This window comes from Bos indicus, chromosome 20, assembly GCF_029378745.1.
Source record: "Bos indicus isolate NIAB-ARS_2022 breed Sahiwal x Tharparkar chromosome 20, NIAB-ARS_B.indTharparkar_mat_pri_1.0, whole genome shotgun sequence".
NCBI classification, from domain to species: Eukaryota; Metazoa; Chordata; class Mammalia; order Artiodactyla; family Bovidae; genus Bos; species Bos indicus.
In genome coordinates this window covers 39,765,401-39,776,776 of record NC_091779.1, presented here as the reverse complement: position 1 = coordinate 39,776,776, position 11,376 = coordinate 39,765,401, and the positions used below count along the sequence as shown (strand labels likewise).

The following is an 11,376-nucleotide window of genomic DNA, read 5'->3' as shown; positions in this document are numbered from 1 at the left end:
ACGTGATTAGGTCATGAGGGTAGAGCCTTCATGACTGGGATTGGTGTCCTTATGAAAGAGATCCCAGAAAATTCTCTTGCCCTTCCTCCCATAAGAAGACCCAGCAGAGAAGAACAGAAGATGGCCCTCTATGAACCAGGCTCCCACCAAACACGAAATCTGCCAGTGCCTTAATCTTGGATGTCCCAGCATCTGGAACTATAAGAAATGTTTGTCGTTCCATCCACCCAGTCTCCAGTGTTTTTGTTACAGCAGCCTGAATGGACTAAGACAGCCTGCCACCATCTTCCACCCAGACTTCTGCAGTAGTCTTTTTCCAGGCTCCCAGTTTGCACACTTCATGCCTTATAACTGTTTCACCAATCAGTATGGTCTTTATAACATGTGAACTGGACTGCATAATTTTCCTTCTGTCTTGACTTGGACTCCTCCCAAATTAGATCAGGAGCCAGAAATTCTAGTGAAAGTAATTCATTTGGGAGGAAACCCCAGAAATCACTGGAAGTGAAGAAGAGGAAGAGACACAATAAAGAGGAAGAGGAGAGACACAATAAACATGTTAAATAAGCTACCACTCTGCCAACTGAAGCTTATCTCTGAACTGTGGGGAATAAGTTAAAATACACACCCAGAATTATCTTCCAAAGGGGCAAGGAAACTGGGGTATTTGTACACCAGCTCCCAACAGTCACTGGTTGTAGGCTCCTGTCCTCTGAGAGTGAGATTAAGTCCCCACTGCTGTAGGCTGCCCCACAAACAAGCAAAGCAGCTTCAAAGAAAGGCCACTACGGAAATCACAGGAGCTGATACTTTCAAGTACTTGTCAAGTTGGCAAATAGGGAACTGGTACGTGCCAAGGGGAGATGGGCAGGGCACTGACAACATCTACTGCAGCTGCTGCTAAGTCGCTTCAGTCGTGTCCAACTCTGTGCGACCCCATGGACTGCAGCCTACCAGGCTTCTCTGTCCATGGGATTTTCCAGGCAACAGTACTGGAGTAGGTGGCCATTTCCTACTCCAATGCATGATAGTGAAAAGTGAAAGTGAAGTCACTCAGTCATGTCTGACTCTTAGCGACCCCATGGACTGCAGCCTACCAGGCTCCTCCATCCATGGGATTTTCCAGGCAACAGTACTGGAGTGGGGTGCCATTGCCTTCTCCCGACAACATCTACTACACCTACGCAAATCCCTCCAGTAACTTCCTGTTGAGTTTTGAATGAAATCTGGACTCTCAGTCATGGCATCCCAGACTGATCTGACTCTTGAAGCGACTTAGCAGCAGCTGCAGTAGATGTTGTCAGTGCCCTGCCCATCTCTCCTTGGCACGTACCAGTTCCCTATTTGCCAACTTGACAAGTACTTGAAAGTATCAGCTCCTGTGATTTCCGTAGTGGCCTTTCTTTGAAGCTGCTTTGCTTGTTTGTGGGGCAGCCTACAGCAGTGGGGACTTAATCTCACTCTCAGAGGACAGGAGCCTACAACCAATGGCACCAGTCTCAGGTGCCATTCCTGCCAGCATGGTCTCCCACCCAGAGGCAACTTTTCACTTTTTGCTCTTTGCCTGCTGGAACAATCTGCCTAATTCTGTTGGCCAACCCTTCTTTAGAGTTGGAGTAAGAGAACTTCCAACCACTGGCAGACATATTATCCTGGTGTTTTCCTTTTAAAGAATATTCTTCTGCTGGAACCCATGTAGACAAACTTGAATTCACATCTGTCTCTGCCTCCAAGGCAGATGATGTGCAGAAAGTTGATGACCTTTGGCATGGGGCTGCATACTTGCCTGCCTTGGAACTCAAACAAGCAGAAGGAAGAGATCTCGTGGGCAGTACAGGAGCTGTGACCCCAGCTGCTGACCAATGGCAACAGGGTGAGCCAGTAGGTCACTGAAAATGTGGGTAAGACACAGCAGTGCGTATTGTACTATATGGGAATGGCTGCTGCTTCACTTCAAACTCTACATCTTTGAAAGTCTTGAGAACGCTAATTTCTACAAGATTTCTTCAGGTTGGTAGTGTGACTTTGGTTTAGTATTTTGGTAGGTAGAAGCAGTTCTAGTAGCTTTGACTTGGTCTTTCCTACCATAGTAACAAAGATAATTATTAATTCCATTGGAGACAGAAAGCTATGAAGGGAAAGAATAGCTCTCATATACTCTATGGCTCAGTTGTTAATGTTTGCATAGTCATTGCAGTGTAAATGCTGGGGACGGATCTTTCAAAAGTATAATACAACGAAATTGGAAGGTGTCCGAAGGCTGGCAGAACTACAAGGAGAGTGTGTGTCAGAAAAAAAGCTAAACTTTCACCGTCCACGGTAAGGAGTAAAAAATTCATGCCTAAAATGAAAAAATAAAGTAGCAATACAAGCATTTCAATCAGAGTTATGCAGTATATAGCAAACGAATCAAAAGATTTGAATGTGCCTCTGGGCAGAAGAAATATGGAGGGCACAGCTGGAAGGGAGCTGCAATTTTTAAATAATAAGCCGTATAGAACTACAGATCTTGCTCTTAACAAATGATTCCCATTTTATTGGTGTAAGGTCAGCACTCAGCATCAATATTTTTAAATTAATTTTATTTATTTATTTTTGGCTGCTTTAGGTCTTCATTGCTGTGTGCAGGCTTTCTCTAGTCGTGGCAAGTGGGGGCTGCTCTCTGTTGTGGTGCAAGGGCTTCTCACTGCCTTGGCTTCTCTTGCTGTGGACCACGGGTCTAGGTGCAAGAGTTTCAGTAATTGTGGCACGTGGTCTCAGTAGTTGTGAACCTAAGCGTGGGCTTAGTTGCTTCCCAGACCAGGGATCGAACCCATGTCCCCTGCATTGGCAGGTGGATTCTTAACCACTGGACCACCAGGGAAGTCCTCAGCATCAATATTTTTAAGTGGCTTTAGTATGCAGGTGGCTTTATAGCTGGAGGTAAAGCTTAGGCTTCCCCCAGTGGCTCAGCGGGTAAAGAATCTGCCTGCAGTGCAGGACACACAGGAGACAGGGGTTCGATCCCTGGGTTGTATTCTTGGCTGAAAAAATTCCATGGACAGAGGAGCCTGATGGGCTACAGTCCATGGGGGGCCCAAAGAGTCACAACTGAGCACACACACATGCACCTCATTGACAACACATTCATTAATACTCTTAAGATAGAGAAAATTTGGGGATATATTCACACTCACATAGTGTAGGAAAAAATGAAACATATTTTAAATAAATCAATTGTCCTGGAGTTGGACTTGGATACTCTATAGGAGTGGATAGTTAAGAAAAACTTCGAAAAAAAAAAAAAACAGAAAAACTTCAAGTTATTTTTTAAAGGCACTGCCTTAGTAGGAAGATTGCATCTGAATGCAGAGTCCAATCTATAAATGTGTTCTGTGCTCATACATGTGAAAATCCTAGGCTCAGCACTAAGGGCAGACAGCAGCAATATACATCCTGCTCTGCAAGACTGACACTTGAAATATTCAGAAAGAGCCACAGCACTCCTTGATCAAAGGCATGCCTTAAGAGATGTGCTGATAGAGGGCTCAATGATACTCAAGAGGGGAAAGGATCAATACCTATTTCTTAGAGAATTCAGAAAAAAATCCCAAAAAACAGTAGCCTTTTACTAGTAATTTTAAGCAGTACAGGTAACATCGAAATACATTGAATTTGGGGAAGAGAGAGAAGAGAATAGAGGAAGAACTTTCAGAAGAACATTTTTTAGCAAAGACACTAACTTGGGAAAACAGATTGCCATGAGTGGATCCACAGCAATAAAACTTAACAATTAGACTCATGGGGCAAGGGAAGGAATCATAGCTGGTTTATTAAAAACAGACAACTAAAAAAGCCCCTCTTTTAATTTTTCCACAGGGTTGATCCTTATAAATCTACATACCCTTTGAAAATTTGTCAGTTTTCCAAATTTTCCATTAGGAATTTTTATGGTAAGATTTTGGTAATATTTTAACAGTATACCTAAATGATATTTGACCATAACTGATACGCCTCTCTCTTTGAATATATTAGATGCTGTCTGAGAAAAACATGGCTCATGATTTTAAGAAATACAGCCTAAAATATCTTAAGGTCATACTGAAAAAGAACTTATTTGAAAAAAGACCATCTTGCTTCCATAACACAGACTTCCTTAAGTGATACTATAAATTCCTGCACACAACTTGTACTTCACTTTCAGAGAACATAGATTTGGAAATGAAGAGAATTGTAGGCTCAGAAGCACTCCAGCAGCATTCTCTGGGAGTCGCACTTGGGAATAGCCTCTCCTGGGGCCTCAGTCTGTCTTGGCCGCCAAGTACTTAAGGCCTGGCAGATCTCAGGAGCACATGGTCCCCTCATCCTACAATGAAGGAAATGTCATTATTGGGTCTAAATGTGATTATTAAGGAATTCAGCAAGACCCCCTTTTCTTTCTTTGCTTCCAATCCTAGGATCAACCAACATTGAAAATTAAGATTTCTTTGGGACTTAAATGTTTGCACATGGAGAGCTTAGAGAACGAATAAAAATTAATCCAAATGTTCCCAAATTTGGGGGGAAATTAGAATCACCTAGAAGAATGTTTAAAGTATAGACTGTTAGGCCCCTTTCCAACTCCAATTCCAACTCTGATTCGTTGAATCAGAATCTCTGTGACCACATGGGGCTGGGAGGAGAGCTGCAACTTACATTTTAGGAAGCTTCCCCCCGCCACCACCCCCGACTCAGATGTCACCTGCTCAGTACTTATCCTCAGAATATTTGAAAACCACAATTCCTCCCATGTACACAGGAGGAAACTGAGGCAAAGGGCTTTCAGGGTATATCCCAGGCTTCCTTGTTTTTCAACAGCACCTTGAAATATTTTTAAACTTTTTTAACTAAAGGAGAAATAAAAATTTGATGGAGAAAAAGCTAGTAAAAATTGGAGTGAGAACTGAGCTTGAAGAAGAGGCTACTTACGCAGGGATAAGAGGTGTGCACAGAAGCAACTTGTGTGTTATATTGGTTCAGAGAAGGGCTGAGCTTCTTCAGATTACAGCTTCTCAAAGGAAGTGGTTTGCCTTTGTTTCTGTTTTCCTTGGTGGCTTAGTGGTAAAGAATCCGGCCGCAATGTAGAAGATACAAGAGCCGCAGGTTCGATCCCTGGTTCGAAAAGATCCCCTGGAGAAGGGAATGGCAACCCACGCCAGTATTCTTGCCTGGGAAATCCCCTGGACAGAGAAGCCTGGCGGGCTACAGTCCATAGAGTTGCTACAGTCCATGCAGAGTCGGACACAAATGAACGACTAACACTTGTTTTTATTAAAACTCTCGCGCCCCCTAGCGGGTAAACAGAGCAATACCGAGACGATAGTGAAGGTGTTCTCTGGAACTGTGCTCCGATTTTGGAATCATGATGTTTCCTTTTCTCTTCTTAATTTTGCATGAAGTGAAGTGCAAGTCCCTCCGTTGTCTTCGACTCTTTGCGACCCCATGAACTATACAATCCATGGAATTCTCCAGGCCAGAATGCTGGAGTGGGTAGCCTTTCCCTTCTCCAGGAGAGCTTCCCGACACAGGAATCGAACCGGAGTCTCCTGCATTGCAGGCAGATTGTTTACCAACCGAGCTATACCGTGGTTTGTTTGTTTGTTTTTCAGTATGCTTTTCCATCTCCTCTGCTTTAAAGTCATTACCTTTTTGTCTCTGTAAGTAAAGTCAGGCGCTCTGCAAGAGTGAGGACAATTACATTTAATATACTTTTGTTTCCGTTTAGTCCAGCACAATGAGGAAAACATTTCAAATTTCTTAAGTGTTTCATAAGAAGCGTACATTTTACTCCAGAGCAGTTGATCTGGCACTTAAACTGCAATTTAAGAAGTGACTCAAATGGTTTATATTGATTCCTTTTGCCCAAAGGAACTTAGAAGAGTCCTTAAAATTTACTTCCATTGGTTTGAAGCAAACAAACAAGCAAACAACACCTGGTTAAGAGTTCTGATTATAATAGTAGTGTGGGTACTGGTGCCAAAAAACAGCCCTATGAAAACCTCTTTTCCAACTGCATCAGATTAAAGAGAGTGTGGTTGAATGTGAGTAAACAATCTATTGAAGAGCTGTGGGCTAAGAGCTAAGCATCTAATGCCTGTGAGGTTAGCGCACCAATTAATTACATGTTCTGCTTAGCTTCAGTTCTCAGAATACACCAAAGCAGATACCAACACCTGAACCCAGAGTTCTGTTACGTGAAGACGCTTTGAAAATCCTGACAACCACAGACGCCAATTACAGTCAGCTATTAGTAAGGGGAAGTGGAGCTGGCGTTTGGGTATTCAGTAAGAGCCCACCATCTGATTTAATGTATGGGCATGAAAAGAGACAACTATCGTTGCTTTTAAAAAAGAAAAATGGGCAGAAGATTGTGCATTTGGAACTGAGAAAGAAAAAATTCTCATAATTATGTTGGGGGATGAGGAAGGAAAAGCGATCGCAAATCAAAGCCGACTTTCTCCAGCAACAGAGGGAAATAAAGGACTTTACGACCTTTTGAAACTGAAAAGGGAGACTGGCCCCGCGGCTCGGCGCGTGCGACGAAGTTCAGCACCTCGGAAAGCGCCCCCTCTCCTGGCGCTAGGGTTACGCATGCTCTTCGGGAGCCCGCAGCCTCGGCTGTGCGGGTGGAAATACAACTCGCGGCAACGCGGCTGGCAACTCACTGCGAGTCGACAGCAGCGGAGAGACGGAGATGCGAGGCAGCGAGGCAGCGAGGCCGGCATCGAAAGCCCTCCAGAGTCTCAGCGAGGTAGACTGAACTCTCTTCGGAAACCTCGTCGGAGCAGCTGCGGAGGAAACCTGCAAAGGTATTTGAAAGGGAAAGAGGGGGCCCCCAGGAGCGGTCTGGAGCTGCAGGGAGGGAACGCGCTAGTGCCAGCGGGAAACGCTGGGGGCAAAAAATCTGAGATTTTACAGTAGAGACCCGCAGACTCCAGCCTTGGCCGGACAACCTTTCGACGCCGTTCGCTCGCCTTGGGAGCTGTGTGTCTCTACTCTCGAATACCCCTCCAGAACCGACGTTCGGCGCCCATTTTCACGCCCAAGGCCAAGCTCCGCGCGCCGGGGACGCGCCTGGCGCCCGGTTCCTAGGCGCTCTCTTCCACAGCTACTTTGCAAGCCCCCGCGTGCGCCGGAACCCCGGGAGAGCCGGACTCCCCTTAGGAGCTATCTCCCGAAACATGACCTAGAGGCACCAGCGCGGGCAGGTGGCCGCGGCAGCCGCGCCAGCCACCATGAATAAGGCGGCTGGCGGGGACGAGCTCACAGAACTCTTCGATCGGATCCCGGACCTTCTGCAGGCGGCCAACTTCAGCGGCAACGCGTCGCTGCAGCTCCAGGACTTGTGGTGGGAGCTGGGGCTGGAGTTGCCGGACGGCGCGGCGCCGGGGCACCCCCCGAGCGGCGGCGGGGCGGAGAGCGCGGACCCCGAGGCCCGGGTGCGCATCCTCGTCAGCGTGGTGTACTGGGTGGTTTGCGCGCTGGGGCTGACCGGCAACCTGCTGGTGCTCTACCTGATGAAGAGCAAGCAGGGCTGGCGCAAGTCCTCCATCAACCTCTTCGTGACCAACCTGGCACTGACGGACTTCCAGTTCGTGCTCACTCTGCCCTTCTGGGCCGTGGAAAACGCCCTTGACTTCAAATGGCCCTTCGGCAAGGCCATGTGTAAGATCGTATCCATAGTGACGTCCATGAACATGTATGCCAGCGTTTTCTTTCTCACCTCCATGAGCGTGGCACGCTACCACTCGGTGGCCTCGGCTCTTAAGAGCCACCGGACCCGAGGGTACGGCCGGGGCGACTGCTGCGGCCGGAGCCTGGAGGACAGCTGCTGCTTCTCCGTCAAAGCACTGTGCGCGATGATCTGGGCCTCCGCCGCGCTGGCCTCGCTGCCCAACGCCATCTTCTCCACCACGGTCAAGGTGATGGGGGAGGAGCTGTGCCTGGTGCGCTTCCCTGACAGCTTGCTGGGCCGCGACAGGCAGTTCTGGCTGGGCCTCTACCACTTGCAGAAGGTGCTGTTGGGCTTCGTGCTGCCGCTAGGCATCATCAGCCTGTGCTACCTGCTGCTGGTGCGCTTCATCTCCGACCACCGCGTGGCAGGGACCGAAGGAGGAGCCTCAGCGGCCGGGGGAGGCCTGGCCGGAGCCAGCGCTCGGAGACGCTCCAAGGTCACCAAATCAGTGACCATCGTGGTCCTGTCCTTCTTCTTGTGTTGGCTGCCCAACCAGGCGCTCACCACCTGGAGCATCCTCATCAAGTTCAACGCGGTGCCCTTCAGCCAAGAGTACTTCCTGTGCCAGGTGTACGCGTTCCCCGTGAGCGTGTGCCTGGCGCACTCCAACAGCTGTCTCAATCCCATCCTCTACTGCCTCGTACGCCGCGAGTTCCGCAAAGCGCTCAAGAACCTACTGTGGCGCATCGCGTCGCCTTCTCTCACCAGCATGCGCCCTTTCACCGCCACCACCAAGCCCGAGCCGGAGGACCAGGGACTGCAGGCCCTGGCGCCTCTCCACCAAGCCGCAGAGCCCGACCTGCTCTACTACCCGCCTGGCGTGGTGGTCTACAGCGGCGGGCGCTATGACCTGCTGCCCAGCAGCTCGGTCTACTGACGCGGGCCGAAGCCCAGGATGCACGCAAACTGCAAAGCGCTTTTTCCTGGACGGAAAAGAGCAGAGCAGGTGAAGGGATACTAGGGGGACCTCCGGATCAAGAGTTTAGGAGGGAGCAGGATGGAGAGGAGCACAAAGGAGCAGCCTAAGAAGAGGTTGGGGACCTCCTCCGGAGAGGGGAGGCTGAGAACCCAAGTGGAGAGACGAAGCTGGCAAAGGGGCCGAGCTCAACCTTACAGGCCCAAGCCATCAGCCTCCGTTCCCCTTCTCTCTACACGCACCCCCTTCCTCATCTTAGGCTTTGTAGTGTAGGCTGGGCAGTGTAGGGCGCCCAGAAGGAGGAGAAAGGCATCCTGAATGCAGAGCAATTCGGGGTCGAGGAAGTGGCCTCAACCAAATGGTGCGCAGACAGTTGAGCGCATGTATTACAGAAACTTTTGGGGGGCAGCTCTTGAAAAAGTCCTCAAGGTGCACGCAGCCGGGGGAGCCACCCTCAAAACCTTTGCGCTCTGGTTCTGGGACAGCCGCGGCGCGAAGGTCTGATCTGCTACTTGGCTGCGGGCAGGCCTAAAGTATGGGACCCGGAAACTTTTTCGGAGTTGAAAGAAAGACGTGACAATCTTGTTCCGCCCGCGGGAGAAATGCACCGAGAGAGAGCCACCTCCCGTGAGGCGTATGGTTTATCTTTTGGGTCCGGGAGCGTGCGCACACCCGGAGCCGAACTGGGACTCTGCACCGCCCAAGGGTCCCCGGAACCAAAACGCTCGCGTGTACTAGAGCTCTTTGCCGGGGAGTGGCTTCCCTGCGAGAGTGAGCGGACTCAGTGAGGTTACAGAGGCTGAAGAGGGAGACTTCAGGCTGCTGCTGCTGCTAAGTCGCTTCAGTCGTGTCCGACTCTGGGCGACCCCATAGAAGGAAGCCCACCAGGCTCCCCCGTCCCTGGGATTCTCAAGGAGAAGCCGGGCGGGGCACGTGCTCGCTTGGTATTCCAACAGCAAGTGAGTGCGCCCTGCGCTGGAAGCTGGGCGTCTGGATTCCCTTGAGAGCCCTGCGGGTGCCTGGAGACACTGTGTCCGCTCGGGTCGGGTCCGTGCACTGCAGGTGAGCTGTGCCCAGGAGCAATTTGAACAGGTCTGAGGAGACACGCCACTGGGAGTAGAGACTTTTCTGCAGCCTCACCCTCTCACTCTTTGGGAATCGGAATGCGTGTTTGATTGAGGCTCTAGACCAGCAAGTAGAAGAATGAGTCGGCCGCGTTTCTTATAGGCTTAGATACAAGATTAAGAGATGCTGTAGAAACGTGGTTCCTGAAAACCAAATTCCCGGAAGCCGGAGTCTGATCTTTCCAGAGGAGTTGTGGGGTAGGAAGGGGAATGGGAGACTCAAGTAAACTCTGTGCTGAAGGGGAAAGAGTAGGGAGAGTCTGTTCTGGGTGAATTACCAGGATTTCAGGTGTGGGGTTTCTTATTGCTCATAACACTGAGGAGAGAAGGCAAGAATCAGAATTCCCATAGGACTCTACCTTAACCAAGTTCCATTCATTCTAAAGAGTGTTCAGCACGTTGACACACATGATGAATTTTTCCATAACCCCCAGTCTAACGGGACCTTCTGAAGGGTGACACCTTTCTCATGACAATTCTGTTCTGGTCACAGCAGTATAGTCCTTTCTTGAGGCTGCTCAGAGGGCGGGATGGAATGATCTACCCATCCAGCTGCCAGTTTTGACAGAGGTGCTACTGTTTTTCTCTTTGGCGACCTAGTTTGAGATCACAAACAGGCAATGTGGGCACCTACTGGTGTGCTTATCTTCATAGCATAAATCATCACTATACAAGCATGTCTGCTTCTGTAGCCTCTTGAACCATAAATTACTTTGTGATTTTGTTGGAAATTCCCAGGACTGTCTGAGATTTAAGGTTCAAAATGTGAACTCCTCAGCTCCAGCGTTCATGTCCCGCTTTATGTAACACACACAGTGCAAAAATTAAGACCCTGCCACAAACACAAAAGCTGTTTGACCTCCTCAATCCTGAGCAGGCTTGAAGGAGGTAGCTTTTTTAGAAAACAGAATAATGCTAAGTAGTCAAATTAGCCTCTCTTTGCCATTTAGGATGAAAACTTATTGATACTGAGAACCAGTGGGCTAATAAACATTGAATTATAATCCCAAGTCTCCAAAATATAAAGTAAGTGAACAAGTAAACACCTACAAAGAACAAATAGTAGCATGGTAGTGTATCTCTGTGTTACACTGATATTAGACACTTACTGAGATATTCTCTTTATTAAGCAACTTGCTGTTTTGAATTTAATAATAAACAATGTGTGGGTTGCCCAAGGTTTTTTGGAAAGTATGTTGAAGTGTGTACTTCTGATATGATGGGCACTAGAAAAACAGAAGGGGTGGGGGCAAGGACTTCAGGAAAGAACTCTATGAAAAGAGTCACCTTGTCCCCACCCACATCTGTGGACTTCTGAGAACATGGCTAGAGGGAGCCAAGACCAAAACTCCTATCTACACAAGGACAAAAGCATCAACAAGGAAATGGTCAAATCCAGTTGAGATCATCAATTTTTTTTTTGAATGCTTGTTGTGTGCCTAGCTCTGTGTTGAGTTTTGGGGTTACATACACATTCCTGACATTTAGAAAGGGACAGTACCATGTACATGAGGCAAATGAGTCATGGGATAGTAAGTTAAATGTCATGTTGTTGCTGTTCAGTCACTACGTTGTGTCGGACT

The 11,376-nt window shown here is 48.5% G+C and overlaps 1 protein-coding gene across 1 annotated transcript; it reads left to right on the top strand.

Moving 5' to 3' along the window:
• Window positions 1-6,698: 6,698 nt before the first annotated feature.
• On the top strand, window positions 6,699-11,032 carry RXFP3 (relaxin family peptide receptor 3). Its single transcript, XM_019982732.2, has one exon. The coding sequence runs from the start codon at window positions 7,254-7,256 to the stop codon at window positions 8,628-8,630; it is 1,377 nt and encodes a 458-aa protein (XP_019838291.2). The 5' UTR covers window positions 6,699-7,253; the 3' UTR covers window positions 8,631-11,032.
• The last annotated feature ends 344 nt before the right edge of the window (window positions 11,033-11,376 follow it).